The 23,465-nt window shown below is 44.5% G+C and overlaps 1 protein-coding gene across 6 annotated transcripts in view; it reads right to left on the reverse strand.

The window, feature by feature from the left end:
• The window catches only part of TNFRSF19 (TNF receptor superfamily member 19), a 68,505-nt gene that overhangs the window by 39,454 nt on the left and 5,586 nt on the right, over nucleotides 1–23,465 (reverse strand). For 4 of the 6 annotated variants that reach the window (XM_014552205.2, XM_032496445.1, XM_014552209.2 and 1 more), the window contains exons 2-3: nucleotides 9,070–9,171; nucleotides 6,747–6,857 (exon numbers count right to left, since the gene is read on the reverse strand). In XM_014552205.2, the coding sequence (XP_014407691.2) occupies nucleotides 6,747–6,857; nucleotides 9,070–9,138 (180 nt within the window). In that variant the 5' untranslated portion in view covers nucleotides 9,139–9,171. Of the gene's footprint in view, nucleotides 1–6,746; nucleotides 6,858–9,069; nucleotides 9,172–17,524; nucleotides 17,617–20,762; nucleotides 20,945–23,465 lie in introns of those variants that run through there. The other 2 variants (XM_032496447.1, XM_032496446.1) reach the window with 2 other exon arrangements.

The raw sequence follows: 23,465 nt of genomic DNA on the forward strand, positions 1-23,465 counted from the left end.
AATATACACGTGGATTAAAAAAAGAATGCAATTTTCAAAAGAGTATTGCTGCAAGGTTCCCACTCACTTCCCCGAATCGTACAGGTGGTGACTCCTCCTTGACGACACCTCCCCCCACGACTCCTCCCTGAAGCCCCCGCGCCTGGGACCGACAGGCAGGCTTTGCTGGCTGTGCCCGAGTCGGGCTTCCGGACCTTGTCCTGGTCTACCTGTGCGTTTTCCCTTGTAAAATCGAGTTCCAGCAAGAACCCCACAGTCAGTGTCACCAGAACTGCCCAGCCCAGATCCTCACCCCCTACCCTCCCCCTAGGGGATACCTGACCACCCTGGTCTGTTTTCAGCAGGAGCCCTGTGTGGTCGGCTTTGGTCAGAAACCCCCCTACTCCAGCGCCTGCTCCTGGTAACTTCACCCTCCCACCTGCTGCCCCGGCCCCACCCCGTGCCTGTGACTCCCCACCTGTCCCGGCTGTATTCGGAGGGGACCCAGTCTCTCCCCCGCACCGCGAAGCCCCTCCGCCGCGGCCCCCACGCCTACTGCAGAGCTTCTGAGTAACGCCTGCCCTGCCGCCTGCAACACCGGTCACTGCTTTTTAACAGCCAGTGAGTAGCAGACAAATGCTCACTGAGTAGCTAGACGGACGCACACAGACTGAGCAGGGCGTCCCAAAGGCGATGGTGGCCATCACCACTGCTAGTGTCATGGCTTTATCCCAGGGAGCCAGGGCCCGTGAAGGCTGGAGCAGCACCTCCCGGCGGGCAAGGCCAAGCGCCCCCTGGGCTGGGGGGGGGGCAGGGGGCGGCGAGCTTCCCTTATCTTGGTCCTGGGCTGGGCCCGGCCGGGCTGCTGCTGCCCACGCTGCAGGCAGCAGTAGCTCTGTCACTCTGCCCAATACTTTTAAGCCACATTTGGTGGCTTTCCAGTAGCAAAATGACTCAAAGTAAACAGTCCTCAAGCCCTCTTCTCCCTTTCTCCCTCTGCAGATCCGGCCCTTAACAAAAACATCAGCCGCTCCCACCTCCCGGCCGGAGGGCCGTCCCTGACCGACCGCGGGGAGAGCCTCACAGACCGTCGATTGTCCGGGAGGTACCTTCAGGGGCCTCACGTCTAAAGCACTGTTTATTTGTTCAACCAATAAGTAGTCACTTCGGTTCTTTGAACTTTAAAAACTCAAACTGTACAGAGAAGAAGTTATTTATGGAGAAAATCTAGGGCACACAAATGAAAATGACAAATTATATTCAGGTGGCTGGTGTTTAGAAATCAGCTTTTTAATTTCCTTTCATAAAATACCACCAAAGACATACTCCCCCCAACGTTCGGTTTATGCAAACCCGTAGTTGAGTTTTCTAGACAAAAATTACAAGCTAGGGCTTGTTAATATCTGCCAAATACCACTGGGCTCGATTAGGTATAATTAAACGTAAATAAAGTGAGCAACGCTGTAATTAAGTGGCAGAAATGAATCTTTTTATGCCTGAAAATTACATTAGTTTTGTGTGGGTGACTTTACTTCTAAGGGTGAAAGCAGTTTTCTGAAAGGTAATGTCTTTAAGAAGGTGAAGCCCACGTGCACCCGCGTGGAGGGAAAGATGCTGCTGTTCACAAGAATTAATTTTTTCACATGAACCAAAGTCATCCCAATAATTGGTTAGAAAAGCTTACTTTGAAAACCGTGCCAGAGACTTGAAGTCTGTTTCCAGAGGCTCATGCGAAAACTAGTTTCCTGATTTACTGCTGGGAGGCGACCGTGTTGAAAGCACATTGTTGGCTTCAGGCTCGGTGTGGAGGAGGGGCCAGGGCTGGGCAAACGCTGGCCAGCCGCTGCGAACTGAAGCCTAACGTGGCCGTTCGAGAAAACACAAATCCCCCGCCCACAGGCCCCGATGCTGCTGGCTCTCAGGAGCCCCCAGGACAGCGCCCCCATGCCCACCCACAGCCACGGCACATGCTGCTCGCAGAAAGCTCCATGTGTCACGGAAACCAAACTGGGTATTTTTTTGCCTTGGAAATAAGAAAAGGCATTATTCATGATCTTTAAATTTTCAGAAAATGTTTGAGGGGGAGGTGATTAGGTTTTCTATATATTTATCTAATGGAGGTGCTGGGGATGGAACCCCGGACCTCGTGCATGCTGAGCACACGCTCTACCACTGAGCTATCCCCTCCACCCCATTAATGATCTTTATCATACACTTCCCAAAACTAAAAGCTAAACCCTGCAGTGGGGAAGGGAGAAAATGTGGCTCAAGGGGATAAAAGCCTCAAAACAGACTCCAAATGTCTCAGTGATCCTTCCCCTATTTTCCCAAAGATTCAGGAAAACGACTTTAAGCTGAGTTACGAAAATGAGCCTGAATGAGAGAGACAGTGCTTGGGGCTTTTGTGGGGGTGGACCTGGGGACCAAAATGGCTGATGAGATGGGGGGAGCCAGGAGCAGCAGGGACAGAGATGGGTGGGGCTGGGGGGCAGATAGAGGAGAGGGATGCGGGAGCCGCTCCTGCCCTGCACACGTGCTGGGATATACGTCTCTGTTTTAGAAGTTGGTCCCAAAGCCACCACTACCGGAGAGATGTCGCTCCTTCTGGAACTGCACTGTCCAATACAACAGCCATAACCTCACGTGGAGAAACTTCAGTTTGGTTACTTGAATGAAATGAGATAAACAACCTGTTCCTCGGGGACACCTGCCACAGGTCAAGTGTTGGGTGACTGCAGTGCCTGGTAGCTCCCCTGTGGACAGCACAGGGAGGGACCACTCCATCATCACCCATGATTCAGGGTACCAGAGCATCATCGAAAGGAGAGACAGATCATTACCCCAAGAGGCTCCACCACCTTCCCCAGGGGTGCTAGGCAGATCAGCTAACCTCGGTGTCTCTGGTCCCCCATCCATACCCAGGTAGTCACACTCCCCATTTAGGACACATGCTGGAAGGATTCCATTATCTCACATACGAAGATCACAGAAAACCTGGCTTGTTACAGTAAATGCTAGCCAATACTATCTATTTTGGTGTCATGGTATGTATTACAGAGTCACAGTGAAAGACACTGCAGATAGAGTCCATATTTTTTACATTAAGAGACCTCCTGCGGATGAACATACTTCAAAGGTGGAAATAAGTCCTCGTCTAAAAAGTGGCAGAAGATGGGGGAGAGTAGAGCTCAGCGGTGGAGTGCGTGCTTAGCATGCGTGAGGTCCTGGATTCAATACCCGGTACCTTCATTAACAAATAAAAATAAATAAACCTAATTACCATCCCCCTCCCCAAATATTAACAACAACAACAAAAAAAAAGTGGCAGAAGATAGGAAGGGTGTCAATCTCCAGAAGCAACAACAGTCTTACTGGACCTCGAGCTGCTGAGACGTCTTACTGTCTCACACTTGAAAGGAAGTAAAAAGAGGTCAGGGAAACACGGACCACAGACCGCAGGTGAGCAGAGCTCCGTCCCGCTGGCCCCAGGGATGCTATCTGGACCGTGTCCGGCAAGCCCTGACTGCACGCTCTGATAGTGGAGACGTAACAATGGGGGAGTAAGCCGGACACCTTGCGAAGAAGCAGGAGTGAATGTCTTCCAAAGAAAATAATAATTAGGAGCAATAAAACCACAGATGGAACCTGCTTACCCAAAGTATTTCTAGGCTTGAGTTTTAAGATATAGATTCATGTTTGTAATTCAGAGATCTTCATGAGCCAGAATTTGTTATTTACACAGATATGGACAGAAGTCTTAAGTTATGCTCACTACATAAAAACAAGCTATAAAATAATGTCAGAATAAAGCTCTTTGCTGAAAATGCTCTTTTTTTCAGTCTTAATATAAAGAAAACTTTAGTTGTGAATATTGATCATTTGATCCAGGCTGTCTACCTCTCCATGACTAATTAAAAAGTTACTATTTATCGTAAGCCTCAGTTTAAATGGTAAAAAAACTTTTATACTCATTTGCTTCATTACAAAATAACACCTCCTCCAAACAATCTATTTAGTATTCCACGTAAAAAGCAATCAGGTTATTTATAAATGTAGTTATCCAGCAATTAAAAAAACCTCATCTTGGTGAGAAGAATAGATTCTACCTTGAATTGCAAAGCTTAGAAGTGATAATTAACCAGTTGACTATAGTTGTTAATTTAGTGCTGTATCTGATTTTAATACACTCAGAACTTACTCTTCTTTCCTCTGAAAGATACACGGTATTGCTGAAAACTTACTAAAGGCAGCCTGGAAAGGAGAAACTGCAAATTCAAAGTGGACAGTTCAGAAATTTTTAGCCCCAAAGTTTTCTTATTAAAAAAACTCACTCTCTTTGCCTTGATTAGTGAACTGGGAAATAAAAGTGTATTTATACTTTCATTGGTGTGTTTGAACCCTCTACCCTCTTTACGTTTTTGTACCTTAGTGTACGAGCAAGGCTCACTTGCTAATTTTATTTACTAAGAGCTAAAAACCAAGATAAAAGACTTGGCGAAACATACCATAATGCACACAATCACAAACTCATTAGCCTTTCTATTACTGGATGTAAACGTCACCTTTTCCCCCCAAAACCTACCTGAGGCTGACTGGCTTGTTCCCTCCTTTGGCAAAGACATGAGACGTCCGGGTTCTTTTGGGGGGGATAATTAGGTTTATTTATTTTTATTTGTCCATTTTTTAACGGAGGTGCTGGGGATTGAACCCTGGACCTCGTGCACGCCGAGCACGCGCTCTACCACTGTTTAGACAGCTGGAAAGCTGACAGGGCTCGGCTGCCCGCAAGGCGGACTCCTCAGAACACACAGGAACAGGCTCTACATTTGTATATCTGTGCTTCCAAGTGGGTCTTAAGAATCTAATATTTCAGGCACATCATTACCTTCACTATTACTCTTTCTCACTCAATTTGTCCCAGTCTTTTTCTTTTTAATGAAGAAAATGATCATAAACATTACTAAGAAAATAAGCACACACAGACGGAAGTATTCCGATTGCTCCCTTACGGCTGCTTGTACTGAAAGAGGGCTGGACAGTTGTTTCAATACTCAGGGAAAACTGCTACCTAATAAAGAGTATTTCTGCTGGATATCCACGCGAAACGATGAAATATGGAAACTGTTATCAGGTAATCTCAGAAGATGGATTTTTTAAAACAAAACAATATTAGAACTGATAGAACCTTCATTCTCTAAACTGATTCTCCAGAATCACACTGGATTCCCCAGGAAACGACGGCTAGGGAGCAATTTCTTAGAAACGATTTACTCGTCTCTTCCAGTCTGAGAGGTTTCATTCAGATTTTCACAGAGATTTGGGAAAAGAAGCAGCTTTGAGGGTAGAAACATCGTCATCTATTTCCCTCCCAGGGAGGACACACTCAGCCTCTTTGTTGACAGATCCCAGGTTGCAGATGTGCTGCTATAAAGGACCTTTCTGTACCCAACAGGGCAAGACCTATACCTGAAAATGCATGTCACTACCATCCACAGGGGTCACAAAGCATCGGCAGGGCTGCAGCTAACCAGACGTCGCAGAGCTCGAATGTCAGCCTGCGTCCACCCCAGGGCACTCCCCACGGTGCCTAAAGCCAGCACTTGTTTAACACACACCCAGGGAGGCCGTCCACCAGGACTCACTTGCGGAACTCAAAGTTCCTGTTTTCCCTGGTGTCTGCAGCTCATTGATCAAAAATCTACGCGGAGAAGACTCAACTTAATGGGATGGTCGTCTGTCGGGAAAAGGACTCCTCTTTCAAAAGTCACTTAAAATTAAGAAACACATCTTTTGTTCCTTTCTCCAACAGGAAGACCTTGATGCATTATTTAGAACAAAGTGATAACAACTGTCCACAACCGGTAACGTCGTCAAAAGCTCATAAAATAAAGCAAACGGACGAGGACCTCTGAACAAGCTCACGACCAAGAAGGTGCCCAGCACAACCGACTCTGAAAACCTGCCAGAATGCATTTTCTTCACAAACTGTGGTTCAGATGAATGTATTTAAAATGCTCCTGGGAATAGCAGACACTCAACACAGGGAAATTAACAATACTAGTGGGCATTGTCAAAGGAATGTTCAAAGCCGTGGCTTGGAAAAGAGTTGCTCCCTTGGATCTGGTTACCTAAGACACTGCCAGGCTCTCTTCCGGACCAGCAGTGGTGACCCTCATTTCAAGAAAAGGAAGGAAGGCCTAGTAAACAGTAACATCACCATTTCCTGTTATCATGCTCTATCTTTACATCTTTAGTCAAATGTAGATTCCTTTTAATTCATGCAAATAAACCTGAATGATTCTATTCTTTCAGTGAAATATGATAAACACTAAATTATAGAAAACAATGACATTTATTGAATTGCAGTTATTAGAATCTATTTCTTTTATCTCAGGAAGATACATGAATCACAAGTATTGTAAAGGGAATTGCACGATACCTGGCTACAGGGACATGACGAACCAAGAAATCTTCACTAGTAATTAACTGAAAGAATTCAGCTGAAAAGCACATGTTGCAGATACAAACTACTATAAATAAAAGAGATAAACAACAAGGCCCTACTGCATAGCCCAGGGAACTGTATTCAGTATCTTGCAATAACCTATAATGAAAAAGAGTATGAAAAAAGTACGTGTGTATAACTGAATCACTATGCTGCACATCAGAAACTAACACAACATTTTAAATCAACTGTACTTCAATAAAAAAACAAAAACAAAAACAAAAACACAGATGGACAACTTTACCACACACCCGCTAATTACCTTGGACAACTCCATGCCAGGCCCACACTGCTTGCAGAGAACACAGTTTCCCGATCGATCCCTGAATTCCTGCTGGCCACAGTCTCCTGTTTCACACGTTCCTTTACATGCCTGCAACAAATATTCCACAAAACGTTATCTTAAAGTAACTTAATTCTACTGTTTCTGAGACAGGAAGGCTTTCTTCAGTATTAGTTACATAATCACTGAATGTAAACAGTAATTCAGACTGAGGCCAAATCAGTCTTCACTTTAGGAAGAAAACCACTTTCTGAAAAAGTCAGTGGAACAAACAACAAGTCTGATTCCTCTTTGCACTCCCTGAACGAGATCTCCCTTTGCTAAGTAAGAAGACACACAAAGAAATGGTTTTGCAGAGATGCAAGGTCCTTCTGCAACCTGAAGAATTCTGAATTCAAAAATTACATTCTTTGATCTTCAAGAAATACAAACATATTCACATATAATGAATTGAAGACATAGGTAAATGAAACAGACTAGCCCCAAGAACTCCGCTGTTATCCTTTAGACAGATTTGCCTTCCAGTTCTGATGACGAAGTTTCCACCTCTTTCAGTTGAATTCCATTTACTTAAGAGTTCATCTTTCAAAAAATACCATCTGACAATCATGAGATCACTAAAATTCCTGACAATGATGAAGATGACAGTAAGGGCTCAACTCTCTGGAATCTTCAAAGTACAAGAGTGATGGAAACACGAACTCACTGTCTTACTGATCCTCATTTACCGCTAACGTGGGGCCTAACGGGGTACTTTGGTTCACAGCATAGGACTTGAATGGAAAGATTACCTACATTGCAGAAACAAGGTTGTAAGTCATTTTCCAAAATATTGCCTTTATTTCTTATTTTATCTGAAAACAGTAAGTTCTTTGTATATACTATCATTCTACAAAAGTATGTACACTTGTTTCTTAATGGACAGTGTTTTGTTAAAAATGTTGGTCTTCACAGAATCTCTGACGGGCGATAATGTTCAGTTCAGACTCTTACGCTGAGCAGGAACTCCCTCGGTAACACTCCTGACTGTAACTCGGTCTTCGTAAATGACAACAGAGAACGTCAGGAAGCACTGGGGGCACAGAGACTCAGTGTTTGGTACGACGCCTGTCACACAAGGTGCACGGAAACTGTTTTTGACAGTTGTAACAACGGGCAGTTATTCATATAAACCACCTCCACCTTGAAGCAGAGACATCTGCAAGGACGTCAGTTAATCTCCTTACACAAAACCAAAGCCTTCAGCTCTAGAGCGGCAGGCAGGAGAACTCATGGTGGGGTTCAGGACTAGAACATGATTTGGGGTTAACAGTCTAATAATCACCTCCCGCCTCTCTTCACCCCTCTGACAACCAATCTTAGAGGAGTTCAGTTTTATTTAAGAGGGAGAAGAGACTGCCCTCCACCACAAAGACCCTGCACTTGCTTTGAAAAAAAAACATCACAGTGTCTCTTCCAGACCGTTTCTTCCACTGTTTATAACCTCAGCTGCAGGAAGGGACATTTTCCTCACATCTCCCTGGATCTCAGACTCCAGTCGGACCCCACTACCTCTTACTTGGTCTTCCAAGAAGACTTCAGGTACTGTCTTCAGTGGAAATAATTCTTTTTATATTTGTAGATGATGACTATCTCCAGATTAAATGTCTCAATGATTCTTTTGAACATCTTCATAGACCTTTTGTGTTACGCTTTCAAACATTAAAATTCTCCATCCATATTTGAGGCTTTTTGGAACCAAGAGGGATATAAATAAATAAATTAAAACAATAGAATTTTATTATTTTTTTAAGTTCTCACTTATTTTGGGTGGGTAATTTATTTACCTTATTTATTTATTTTTAGAGGAAGTACCTAGGACTGAACCCAGGACCTCGTGCATGCTGAGCGTGTGCTCTGCCTCTTGAGCTACACCCTCCCCCTCCCCAACAAGAGCATTTTAAGAATCAATTCCAAATTCTTCATAAACTGCAAAGTCATGGGCCGCACACTGAAAGCTCCAGCCTTGTTAGTCTAGGCTGTGCTGTGAGGCCCATCTGCCTGTAAACTCAGCGCAGCCTTAGTATCACGCGGCTCCAGGTTATGCTGTGATTTTCTGACTTCATCTAGACTTAAACACAGAACTGCAGGAACTGTTACAAAAGGCTAAGGCCCAACAGCAACCCTGGATTTACTAACTAATCACGAGAAAATGTAATTTGAAAAAGGTTTTAAAATACGTGATTAGAAATAGAAAAGAGACTGGATCCTACTTACATAAATTCTTCCCCCACATTCTTATGAAAGTGAAGAGTTGACTTACCAAACCGGCTAGCAAGACCAGAATCGGGAAGAGTGTCTTCTGCCGCTCCAGGAGGACTTCGAAAGCCATTGTTCTTACTCAACGCCTTTCTGGCTGAAGGTTCTGAAAGATTAGAAGATGCAGGGAACATCAATAACACCCGTGAGTGCTCTGTACTTACTCTAGGGTGTTTCCCACTTACTGTACACACTACGTAATGTTATTTATGTCTTAAAAGAAAAGTCACCTTTAAAAAAGATCCAAGAGGCAAGTAACATGCAATTCTTTAAAACTTTAGGTTATGAGAAATGAAACTTTGTCCACCCACCCATCATACACAAAACTCCTACTGGCTCTGAATTCCCAGACCATCCATGGCTTTATTTTCTTTCTATCCAGGTCTCTACAATGTCCAGTCAACTTCACCCAGAAAAGAATTACATTCAAACTGTGACTTACAGAAACCCAACAGGATAATACTAATGATAAAATAACAATGAACACTGCCAAGTGCTATATGCCAGGTACTATGTTTAACATGACTTAGTTCATCCTCACAAGTACTCTAGAAGGTTAGTACTACCACTATCCCCATCTTAGAGATGGGGAAACTGAGGCTCAGGGAGGGCTGAGTCACTTGCCTGAGGTCACATCGCTGCTAGTAAGAGGCAGAGCTGGATGCAAACCCAAGTGTGTGGCTCTGGTGTCCCTGTGTCACACATGTCCTGAAAACAACCTGCTCCACTTAATAAATACACTGTGCCCGGGTGTCAGGCCTTCCGCTCCACCGAGAAGCAGAAGCAGCTACTACCTGGCACTGTGAGCTCTTCCCCAAACCAGTACAGACAGATTGTCTATCAACAGAAAAATGAATATTCATTTAAAAACACCTAAAGATCATTTACAAGTGATGAAGGTGGAGACACTCAGCTGACATTTTAACAAAAGATAAACTAAGCCTCTTTATCTTCACCAATAAAGGTCTACAACGTAGAAACAAATCCGTTTTGCTTTGTTTTACCAATTCACACAAGGTCAAGAGAAGAGACGCATTTAACAAATTTTTTTTTAGTGAAGACTCTCCTGGGAGCGCCAACCATCAGGCAGACACAGCGGTTCCGTTCCTCTTTAACAGAAACCTGGAGCAGGTAACCTGATGGCTTAGAAAGAAGCCCCAAGCAGAGAACCAGAGCCACGGGCCGAAGAGCCCAAGAAAAACAGTAACAAAAACAACAAAGGAGGCGGGCCGGGCAGCTGCTGTCCCAGCTGCGGACGAGCAGCCAGCCAGGGGTACACCCGGACCCAGAGGCACAACCCGGGTGGTCAACCCAGCTGCCCGAGCAGGTCCAATGATCAGAGCAATGAAAACCCATTTTTAAGCTTGGCTGAATGAATGACCCTTTTGAGTGAATTCAAACAGCTTTTTTTTTTTTTTCGCTTTGCTCTTCTAGCTTCTTGGTCATGGCTTTTTTTCCCCTCCTTGCATATCTCAAAATCATCCAGCAAGCACCCAACCATGCAACCTGCTGTGTAGACACAGGATTGGGGTCAGAAGATAAAATCACATTCCCTGAAAGGTAGGCTTTAGGCTCTCTCTTTCTCAGCATGGTCCTGCATTTTTTTAATGTGCTGATTTTTTAAAAGTCAGAAAAAAATCTATCTAGAATTAAACTAACATGGAAAAGAGGGTATAAATACAAAGCATTTACATAAAATATGAAAAATAAAGAGACATATAGCCTATAATATAATAAAAAGAATATGAAAAGGAATATACGTACATATATAACTGAATCACTATGCTGGACACCAGAAACTAATACAACATTGCAAATCAGCTATACTTCAATTGAAAAAAAAAAGAAAGAAAAAACACAGTCGGTGCATACCATAATCCAGCAACTAGTTTGGACAGAAAACTCCACTGGGATACTGTGCTCGTCACTGTGGAGGGCAGACAAACACTGTAGCATCTTCTAAAGACAGTACCATGCACATTAAGCTACAAGTCATGACAATATGATTCTGTCTTCATAAGAGACATCCATTTTATGTGCAAAAATGAACATGCCAAAATATTATCAATGGCTTAGGTTTATACTGTGGCAATCCGGATGAATATTACCTTCTGTTCCCTAAAAATTCTTTGTAGTGTAAATATCTCATTAATAATGAAAACAATATATGTACAGTGCCCTTGGGGCAAAAAGGTAATTAATACGGTCCTTCTCGAAAGTTTATAAACTAAAAAAGGTCATGAGATAAAAACCACATAAGCGCTACCAAAGAAAGGAGAAAATTAAGTAAAGCACTGTGATTTTTGCATCATAAAGGTCTTTTTTAGATGCTAGGATAGAAAAAAATCAATGGAACTATAAATCCAATGTGCCAGTTTGCATTCTCTTCCCAACACACATGCTAACCTGAATAGTTTGAATGGGAAATACAAAAGGAGCATTGCTACGCCTAACTTTTCAGGGGTACAGGCAAGTCTGTCCCTGCAAGTTATCTTCTAAAATCCCTATAGCCTGGTAACCACTGGCCTGCTGGTCTCATCACTGGTTACCACTCCCACTGCCCATCCAGCTCAGCCATGCCCCAGTACCCACATTTCTTCTGGACACCATGATCTGCCCTCCTGCACAGGCTGGAACTGTGGTCTGGAGAGCCTCTCCACGTCCAAGTCCCTCTGAGGACCAGCTCGGCTCTCTCTGCTGATGCTGTCTGTCCATAACCATGCAGAGAAGAGAGCTGCTCGCAGTGTCCCCACAGCCCTCTCCACATTCACAACGGTATCTCCTGCACTGTGTATCAATTTTACTCTGCACATTGAATGCTCCTTTAAAATGGGGTCCATAGCAGAAAAGGGAACTCCCTACACTGTTGTTGGGAATGTTAATTTGGTGTAGCCATTATGGAAAACAGTATGGAGATTCCTTAAAAAACTAATCTTCGACAAAGGAGGCAAGAACATACAATGGAATAAAGACAGTCTCTTCAGCAAATGGTGTTGGGAAAACTGGACAGAAGCATGTAAAGCAATGAAGCTAGAACACTCCCTCACACCATACACAAAAATAAACTCAAAACGGATCAAAGACTTAAACATAAGACAAGATACAATAAACCTCCTAGAAGAAAATATAGGCAAAACATTATCTGACACACATCTCAAAAATGTTCTTCTAGAGCAGTCTACCCAAGCAATAGAAATAAAAGCAAGAATAAACAAATGGGACCTAATGAAACTTACAAGCTTCTGCACAGCAAAGAGAACCATAAGTAAAACAAAAAGACAACCTACGGAATGGGAGAAAGTTTTTGCATATGAAACCGACAAAGGCTTGATCTCCAGAATATATAAGCAGCTCATATGACTCAATAAGAAAAAAACAAACAACCAAATCCAAAAATGGGCAGAAGACCTAAACAAGCAATTCTCCAAGGAAGAAATACAAATGATCAATGGGCACATGAAAAAATGTTCAATATAACTAATTATCAGAGAAATGCAAATCAGAACTATAATATAGAGGTATCACCTCACACCAGTCAGAATGGCCATCATTCAAAAATCCACAAATGACAAATGCTGGAGAGGCTGTGGAGAAAAGGGAACCCTCCTATGCTGCTGGTGGGAATGCAGTCTGGTGTAGCTATTGTGGAAAACAGTATGGAGATTCCTCAAAAGACTAGGAATAGACTTACCATATGACCCAGGAATTCTGCTCCTGGGCATATATCCAGAAGGAACCCTACTTCAAAATGACACCGCACCCCAATGTTCATAGTAGCACTATTTACAATAGCCAAGATGAGTAAACAGCCTAAATGTCCATCAACAGATGACTGGATAAAGAAGATGTGGTATATTTATACAATGGAATACTATTCAGCCATAAAAACTGACAACATAACACCATTTGCAGCAACATGGATGTTGCTGGAGAATGTCATTCTAAGTGAAGTAAGCCAGAAAGAGAAAGAAAAATACCATATGAGATCGCTCATATGTGGAATCTTGGGAAAAAAAAAAAAAGGAAAATAAATACAAAACAGAAACAGACTCATAGAATACAAACATGTGTTGCCAAGGGGCGGGGGGTTGGAAGTGACAGACTGGGATTTCAAAATGTAGAATAGATAAACAAGATTATACTGTATAGCACAGTGAAATATATATAAGATCTTATGGTAGCTCACAGAGAAAAAAATGTGACAATGAATATATATACGTTCATGTATAACTGAAAAATTGTGCTCTACACTGGAATTTGACACAACATTGTAAAATGATTATAACGCAATAAAAATGTTAAAAAAAAAGAAATTAAAATAAATAAATAAGTAAATAAATAAATAAATAAAATGTGGTATATATAGACAATGGAATACTACTCAGCCATAAAAAAGAATAAAATAATGCCATTTTCAGCAATGTGGATGGACCTAGAGATGACCATATTAAATGAAGTAAATCAGACAGAAAGACAAATATCATATGATATCACTTACATGTAGAATCTAAAAAATGACACAAATGAACTTATTTACAAAACAGAAAGACTCACAGCCATAGAAAACAAACTTAAGGTTACCAAAGGGCAAAGGGGGTGATAAATTAGGATTTGTGGATTAGTAAATACAAACTAGAACATACAAAATAGACAAACAACAAGGTTCTACTACAGCACGCAGGGAACTACATTCAATAGCTTGCAATAACCTATAATGAAAAAGAATATATACATGTATAACTGAATCACTATGTTGCACACCAGAAACTAACACAGCATTGTAAATCAACTATATTTCAATAAAAAAATTTTTAAAAACAGGGTCCACACCTGTGACTCTCCGTGTTGCGGGTGTCGTGATCAGTCTGCCACATAAAGATGTTCAGTGAACATTTGCTGAATTAATTAACAGAATGAAGATGTGCAAAACAATGAAGAATACATGGTGGAAAACACCTGAAATCTGGTTGTGTATAACGGATTTAATTCTGTGGTGAACAGAATGAACATTCGATTTCAGATCTGTAGATACAAAATCTCATTACCTCTTCCAGGCATTAAGTGCATTAGATTAGGAGACAGGATTAAATGACACAGTGCATTTTTAAAACCCTAATTCACTTTAAAAAGGCAAGCAGTTCTTCACAGAAGAGTCTGTGCACTGGGAGCTGGAGGCTGAAATGTACCACTGAAACGTGCCAGGTCTCTTTTCTGTGACTTCCTGTTTAACCTGGCTTTTTCTACCAAGAGGCTGGGAGGAAATGTAGACTGAGGTGGACCTTCCTGAGATCAGTCAGGGTGCTATAAAGGCCAGGTTCCAATCATTTTCTGCAGGTAAACCCACCAGAAGTAAAATCAGTCTGGGTGTTTTTGGGAACTGTCAGAGGAAAAGGGCATCCAGGACACCTGGGTTTTCAGTCCCGTTTCTAGGCAAAGTCACTTTGAGATCACACATCTATGGAGATAAAACCAGACCCTTTCTCACGGGGGGCAGTGAGGGTTTGCTAAGAGAATGCTCAGCCCAGGACCTGGGACAGAGGACAACTTAACGGACGACGGCCACTGACGTTGTCACAGTTCCTGCTGCCTGGAGAGCATCACTTACTAGCTGTGGACTTGACCCACGTCTTCATTTCCTCGGCTCTGAACTGGTGACCTGGGGGCAGCGACAGTACCCACCTCCTGGGACTGCTGTGAGGAATACGTGAGTTTAGCAGCTGTAAGATGGGGCTGTTTCTGGGACCAAAGTGCTCCATATGTGTTAGCAGTGGTTGCTGTCATTGCTAATGACATTATCATTAGAAGCCAATGATCCAAGGTATGTGGCAGCCCCTGAAGGCTGTAACCTGCTGGGGAACCGTGAGACTCATTCAGATGCTCGCAGTCCAGGGGCAGGTAATGCTGCAGACCTCTGGACCTGCAGAAGGCGGTCCAAGGCTGAGCGCGGGGTCAGTGCAGCTAAGTATTTACGGTATCGAGGGATGCGTCAGAGCTTTATAAAAAGTACAGCCTTCTTCCCTGCCACCGACACTCTGAAGTAGATATTTACCCCATACAGTGGGAGAGAACACTGAGGGCCAAAGGACACGTGTACTAGAAATGGTGGGAAGCCAACCAAATTCACACCTGGTGACTCAAAATGGGGCTGGGGGCTCTGCCAGGTGACACAGGGCTGCCCCCCGCTGCTCTGTACATCCAGACCCCCGCCCCCTAAGCATCACAGGGCTGCATCAGCAAACTGGCCAACACTAACAGAGCTTTAGAACAACATAACACATTCAGCGATGTGGCCATTCATCCTTCAAACTTTCATTAAACAGCTATTAGGAGACTGAAAGGAGGCGGTGCCGTCTGCAGAAGCTTAGCAGGGCTAGTGAACCTTTTAACACCGCCCGGCCAAGGACCAGTTAGACATAAACACGTTAGCTGGTGGAGCGTTATAAGCGTGACCTTGAATTTCCTGGAGTAAAATGAAATACCTTATGAAAAGCTTTGGCATTCATAGAAAAGAAGGAAAATTTAGTGAAATAATAAGTACTTAAATAAAAATATTTTAAAGTAAAAATAAGCCAATAAAAAGGTATTTGTTGAAATTGCTTTTAACTTCTGGGCATTCAGGGTCTGGCCCAGGTAAAGACATGCTATTATATACTCGGGTTCTATTTATTTGGGGAGGACTTCTCAATCAAAAGACATACAAATTATTGAGATTAGGTACAATGGGTCCACTGGAGTCTTCTGAGCTACACAACATGTACTAACACCCTGGCATCCAGTTTTGCAAAACGTGTGCAGAGAAACCTAGGAGAGCAATCAGGAGAAGACAAAGGATGCCTGGTTTACGGAAACCTAGGCGTGTGGGCTTCCCGCCTCACCATCTGCTCTCCAACCACAGCGAGCAGGTATCAGGAGAATCAGGCCAGCAAAAGAGAAGACCCAGGAGCCTAAACGCAGAGCTGGCAAACAGTCTGTGCATTGACGCAGAAAGTGACTGCACATCTGACTGAGCCACTCAGCCTGCCCATTTGCAGGAATGGTAACTAACAGCGTCTTGATTGGCCAGCCTCTTTTAGGGAATAAACCCAACAGGGGCTGAGACTACACCCCTTCCCTTCCTCGTCTGGATCCTGAAGACCTGTGCTGGGGTGCCAGAAGGCAAAGCAGCAGGGTTTAGGGCAGCAGCTGGGGAGGACCAGCCCCAGGCTTCCCCCTTCCTAGCGGGGCAGACCACAGCATCCGAACCACAGAGGCTGCATCAACCTGCACCCTCCCTGAATCTACCAGGGGCGCCCTCCTTGGCGCTCCCAGAGCACCCTGGGTGACCCTCTGTCTCACAGCGTAATTACCTGGCTTCATCCTTCTCTTCGGAGCCCTCGTACTGCATCTCGCCAGGAGTGTCATTTTCTTCTGTCAGGACAGCATGTAATTTCAAAACTATGTTTTCAATATTAAAAATGAAGAATTGGCCTGAAAAGTTAGAAAGTCTGGCAACCATGAGCCCCAGGTCAAAGCAACACTAGCTACAGCTGAACATCCGTTGTCCCTTCCATGGAAGACCGTAGGCTTCCAGTGCTCCAGTCTCCACCCCAACACTGTCACGCAGGGCAACCCTCCTTCACTTCATCACCAACCAAGCCATTTGGATTTACCACCAATTAGGGTTTGAGGACTTAATGACAAGAACTGTGATCACTCTGGAATGGAAACTCACCCAAAATATGTGCCCAGTACATGTTGAATAAATGAAGAAATTCATTAACTCTAGTATTTTTGCCTTAGGGTCGTTGTAAGGGCTAAAACAATATATGGGGGAAGTTTGCGTAACCACAACTTGATTTCGAAATACAAGTTCCTGTGGTAGAACACAGTTCAGGTGAGGACCCATTCTGAACGGAGTGCTACGACGCTGACGGAGGTCACTAAGGAAGAGCTACATGTCGCTGTCTAATCTTAACAACTCAGCAACCTTTCTGAGGCTGGTCTTTATTTTTGATCTTACAAATGATCAAAACAGATGACTCGTACAATAATTCAAATAATCTAGATAATTTTTTCAGAATAAGTTACTTAGTTTTCCTTTTTTCCCATCCCTTCAAGGCGACTGGATTTCTTATCCAACACGCAGAGCGCGCACCAGGTAAACGCTGTCTTCTAGTAAAACTGTGTTAACAGGACGTCACGATGCTACCTCCAACTCATACATTTTTCCAATATGCAATAAGCTGAATTTTTTTTAAAATCAACATTAAAGTAAACTGGCAGGCTTACAGTGTATAAAATCAGCATTGAAATAATGCCAGTGCTAAATGTACGGCCTTTTATGTTTTAACGGTGGAACATAATCTTAAATCATTGAGAATGTCAGTCCCATATGCTAAGAGAATAAAACATTAATCAGAAATGCAGGGTCCCGCTATTTCCAATCAGGACAACAAGCCCTGGCCTCCAGCTACTCTCACCTTAGTCTTCAATGTCACTATCTCCTGAAGATCATTCCTACATGGTAGAGTTGGCAGCCTTTTTTGTAGCCTAGGAATCTCAGAAAGGTATGCTGTAATAAAAATATACATATTGTTATTGGCTGCGGAATGAGAATCATTTCCCTTTTCAAGTCAAGAAATATTTTCTACTAAAAACTCCACAAGCTTTTAAAACGTTCTGTTGCCAAATATAATACCTTCAATTCCTCTGAAGTTCAAAAGCATTAGGGGCGCTCACTGTCAGGCTCCTGAAAATTTTTTTTTAACAGAACTTAACCTAGGAGAGGGCTTTTTGAGACTAATCCTTTTTAGGTATCTGAGTTGTGGATGCTATCATTTTGCCTTAGGAAAGTCAGTTATACAGTGTTCTCAAAGTACCCAATCAACCAGCAGGTAGTAACTAAGGTACTCTTCCCCCACCAGTTCACAACATTTCTCAATCCTAAGATACAAATGGAACAATTGTAACATCCAGGCCTAAGGGTACCTCAAACATCGACACAGTCTAAGAGAATTGTGCATAACAATGTCTAAAACACAGCTGCTTAAATTTTCATTTTAAAAGCAAGTCTGCATAGATTCCAAAGCTTGTGTGCAGTTCTCCACTGAGAGTGGCCTCCATTCTCTTGTTTATTTAAAATTTTTTTTTTATTAGTTTAGTTTTTGGGGGGTGGTTGGAGGTGATAAAGTTTTATTTATTTTTTTGATGGGGGGAATGGGGATTGAACCCAGGGCCTCATGCATGCTAAGCATGTGCTCTACCACTGAGCTGCACCCTCCCCACCCCCATTCTTTTAGAATTTCCTCATATTAGGCCCATCCGAGAAGACTGGATGGAAGAGCTGGCTGAAGAACACTTGATCTTCAAACAGACAAGCTCCTTTGTCTTATACAGTTGCTGAGGTTGCTTGTTCTCTTTTTAAAAGCCCAGGTTTTAAAACTTCGATTTAAAAGGGATTCTGTGATGTGTGGACTGGACGATAACCCAATACTGTTTAAACATCTTACTTTCAAATGTAAACATTTGAGACAGATAAAATACGATGAATGAACTCCCTGCTCAACCAGTAAATCATGAAAGGACACTGTGTTCAGACTGCCTGACTGTTCTTTTTCTCCAGCTAGAAGGTCACTTTAAAGAGGCAATGGACATTTAATAATCAGCTGCCATGAGACAAATCATGTAACTGTTTAAGTGTTTCTGGACCTCTCATGACAGAAGAAGCTGTCTCTTTATGCAGGTGTGCATTTATTCAAGGTGAGTCTTCATCCAACCTGTAGTCAACGAATGGACAGAGCAGCCTGGCCTTTTCCAGCATTTTAAATACTTGACTTTAAATACTGATTTATCAGACTTAAGAGGACTTGGCTTTTTCATGGATTAAGATGCCTTTGGTTTTGGGTTTGGGTTGTATAAATTTCTGAATAACTGAACTGGTCGTAGAGGACTGGGTCAAGCTTGGGTTCAGAGATTTAAATAGGTGGAAAAGGAGAATCAAATTCTCCTCCTGAGTGTTAGCAAAATTCCTCAGTCATGTTTCCTAAGTCCCCAGCACACCCTAGATTCGTGTATTAGAGCTATAACAAGTAAATTAAGTTAACATGTTACATACAACGTGTGACTATTATGTGTAGTATACATACTTTATATATATGAATTAATGTTCATGATCATCTGAAGTTTCTGTTCCTTTAAAAAGCCTCTTACATGCTACTGAAATGTTAGCAATGTTCCTTATTCAAGTCTTCCAGATAGAAAAGGTAGTTTATACTGCAATTTCAAGTGCATAGAACGTCTTCATATAGCCTTACTTTCAAATTCAAAGTCCAGCCTGGACTCAGGGTCTAAAGGCACTCCCAGCAAAGAAACAAATGACTTCCAGGAGCGTCCCGGAAAACACTAACACAACATCCCAGAGCTAGCACTTGGTGTAGGAAAAAATTTCCAAGTCAGCAAAGCCATGTGGCCTCAGTAACAAAGCAGATGTCCTGAGACACATCTATGGGCTAGACTATATATAACAGACTTTCAGAGCTCATGCATCATGTATTGATGTCTGAGCAGTATTTTCAAAATGAAACTGCATTTCTACCTTTTGTATTATTTCTAGAACTTGATAAATATTATGCAAAGAAAAATTCTTTTTAAGTACCCACATCTCTGCAAATAATAGTCAAAAACTGTCTTCTACAATAGGGCTCCATTTTCACTCCCTCTAGTTACATATCTTTAAATCACATAATAAGTAAGTGGTGCTTGAAATAAAACACATTTTTAAACTACAGGAAAGTAGCATGGACAAAAAAAGCCTACGGTGAAACTGCACAACAGGGTAAATCCTGAACTAATGCAATGGAATCCTCCCTTTCGCCTGTAAGTATCTGATAATGAAGTAACAACATATTAAAACAAATTCTTTTGTTTGCATAAGTCATGTTTAACAAGAACTGTTTCCTGTTTATATAAAGAAATTGTTTTCTAGTAAAGGAAAGCTGTCATTGGAGTAAAAACCACACATTCATAAAGAGTTTGAGTTAAACTTTCAACTAAAGAAATATCCAACAATGCTTATGGTTTTGTGTGTTGCAAACTTCCAAACTTCATCTTCAAGTGTATTAGCTAAATTTCTATTCCCTGAAATGGCATGAGAACCCTGACGAGGGCTGGGAGAGCCGCCCCTCCCATCATTGTACTAACACCCACCGCGGACACTTGGAAACTTTCCTTTTCCGCAGAGTGAACGTGTTTATGGACTACCGACACATCCTCTAAGTGTCCTCCCTCCTCCTCCGCCACGACCCGGGCAGGCCCGCCTGCACACTGCTTCCCGCCGGGACGCGCGCGGGCGGCTCCGGGCCGGGCTGGAGCGCCCCCAGCCAGGCCCCGGCCAGCCTTGCGCACAGTGACTTACACACACTCACGCACCTTCACCACCACGCACACTTTCTGTTTACAAGATCCCTGGACAGTGCAGTCTCTCCTGTCGCCCACGGGGACTGGGGGGCGTTCACACCCTCCGGTTCCTGCAGCTCCAGCAACTTGGTGTCCCTGGCTGTCAGTCCTCCAACAGATCGCCTCCGGCGGCCCCGTCCGCGCGTCCCCGCTCCGCACGCAAGCAGCCCAGGCCGGCGCCCCCTTCCTCCACCCGCGGGCCTCTCCGCGCGCGTCCCGCCGGATCCGCCGGGGCGAGGGCTGGGACCGCCGCGCGGCGCCTACCTTCCCGGGTGCTTGGAGGCTGCCCTGCAGGTCTGGGCGGCAGTCAGAGGCTCCAGAGCGCGCGCGGAGACGGGCTGGGCGCGCAGCACGCGGTGCGCAGCTGGGCCGGGGTCCCCTCCCAGGGCGCACGATCCGAGCTTCCCTGCGCAGCCCGCCGCGCTCTCCCGTAGCCCGGCAACGGCCGCCGCTCCCGGCCCCGCCCGCCTAGAGCCCCGCCCCTAAAGGAGCCCCGCCCACCCCACGCCGCTGGGCTCCTGGCTGTGCCTCCAACAGCCCCTTCGGTACCCTGGCCGCGGTCCAGGCACTGGTGGCCCCTGGGGCTGCGGGGGCTGCTGACTGCATCCAGCAGGCTGACCTGGGCAGGGAGGAGGGGGCGCACCAGGACCACCAAGGGCAGAGCTGTGCCAAGTACCTGCCTGCGGCCAGGGGGGCGCCTATGTGTCCACCCTGGACCTGTTTCCAGGCCTTTGTGCCTCTGCGCTGCCGGTCACTTTCTACCCCAGCCCGGAAAGGCCCGGGAAACGATGTGACACGTGTGCACTGTGGGTCCAGATCACCAGGACCTGGCCCACGGTCCACCCCATCATTCACGACGCTTTTCTGGGGCAGGTCCTCACAGGACATAAGCCTCCGGAGGTCAGTGTGCGTCCACCGCCAAGATGCGGGCACAGCCTGGTCCAACCCAGGCCCCCGGGCATCGTGGGGAGCCCAGGCTCGGGCTCCGTGCCTCCACACGCGCATTGTGGACGGGGTCAAAACTTCTCCACTTTGTGCACTTATGAAGCGGGGCTAATGGAGCCCGCTGCGCAGATTTGGTGGAAGGAGTAAAAGAACCATGTACATTAAAAAGTCTTTTTTTGGCAGTAGAATGCTGGAGAAACCTAAGCAATCATTGTCCATCTGGCCAGTGAGTAAGTGGACAAACTTCCCTCCAACCCAATGCTGCGCAGTGCGTCGGTGGAGAGGCGCCCACACTTCCTGTGTTGGTTTTGATTTCCTGGCACAACTGCGGGTCTCTTTGGATGGAACCAAACCGTGTATTTCCTTTCTATACCCCGAGGCCCACAGTAGCCCTCAGTAAATACTGGTTGAAGGAATGAATACCTTGTTACAGCTAATTACTGATAAGCCCATCCAGGGATCCCACACTGGGAGCGCCGAGTGCAGGACTAGTACTTGTGAAAAAGACATTAAAAATATCCTTCCAAGTGTCCACCTCAAGGTGGTCTACTTCCAACCTAACATGGCTGGAACAGAAATCGCAATAATGACTTATTTTTAAGCGTTCACAAATGATACGCACAATCTCGTCTGAACCTCAAGGCGAGTGTACGTCTCCCCGGCCTCGCTGTCCCCTTACCTAGGACCAACACACACTCGGTGCTGTACGAACAAGCTCGCTCTTCTCTGGAAGTTACCTGTCTAACTAGACCTCACCCTCCCGAGGGCACATCTTATTTTCTTAGACTCCCAGGGCCTGGCACAGAGGGGATATTCTGTCCACCTTGGTTGGGCTGAATGATTGCTTCTTTGTAAGGTGTCACACATTCACATTCACACTTCCTTCCTCTTTCTCTCTTGGTCCCACCACCTCCACCACCCTGCAGGCCCTTGGCACCTTTCACCCAAAAGCCCAGCTGCTGTCAAATCTCCCTCCCTGCTGCTTCCTCCTGCCTTTCAACACGGTCACTGGCCGATGAAAAGATTTGACAGAGGTCCCTCACTCTAAAGAATGGCTTCTCAATGCCTTGAATTAGCAGTCAGGGATTTCCGAGTTTGGGCTCCACCCACATCTTCAGCCTTATCGCTTCTTCCTCCAGATCCAACACTTTATATTCTGGCTAAACTGGTCTGCATGCCTTGCCTCCAGGGAGCCCTAAACCTGCCCTTCCTCTGCTCCCCAGCGTCCTCTTTAGACTCCCCTATTTCAGCTCTCTGACTTCTTAGCAACTCAAAAGCCACAACTCCCATGAGTCTCCCCGAGGCTGGAGGAGAGACTCCAACTTCTTCCTCCAACCATAGCACCGGCCACGTTCTCCCTCCTGCCGGAAGTCTCTGCGACTTAGCTTTCTTCCTCAAGGACTTAAAAGGAATTCTGCTTTCAAGAAGGGACATATGTTGCTCAAACTTGCACCTCTGATGGTATCAAGCATTCTCACAAATGTCAACAAATGTTTTCAATCAGAGGAAGTTAACCTGCCAGCTCAGGAACGACTTCTTTTACTTCAGCCATGAAAAAATGTTTTTTCGCTCTGGCCTCCCCTCAGACTTAGAGACACTAGCACACTATATCGTCCACTCATTCTTGCGCCATTTCATGTATGTTTGACTGATCTTCCCAGTCAGGCGGCTGGCTCTCTAGCGAGAGGCCCTGCTGTTAACCGACATGGCTTCTGGCATCCCGTAATCTGGCCCTGGATGCCAGTTTGCCACTCAATAGCTGACACTCAAATGCCTTTGGAAAAGTGACTTAACCTTCCCAAATTTCTGTTTCTTCGACTGTGAAGTGAGTTGCTTCATTGGTCACTGTTAAATAAGATGAAGTATTTAAAGCGCTTAGCCCAATGCCTGGCACACTGTAAGTGCTCACTAAATGCAGCCACTGTTAGCAGTGGGGTACCTTTTGTAGAGGATACAATGCCAAGCATCAGAAATCAATGACAACTGAAGCATTTGACAGTGGGGACAAAGAGCCTTGAACCT

The sequence above is a fragment of the Camelus ferus genome, chromosome 14 (genome assembly GCF_009834535.1).
Source record: "Camelus ferus isolate YT-003-E chromosome 14, BCGSAC_Cfer_1.0, whole genome shotgun sequence".
Classification (NCBI taxonomy): Eukaryota; Metazoa; Chordata; class Mammalia; order Artiodactyla; family Camelidae; genus Camelus; species Camelus ferus.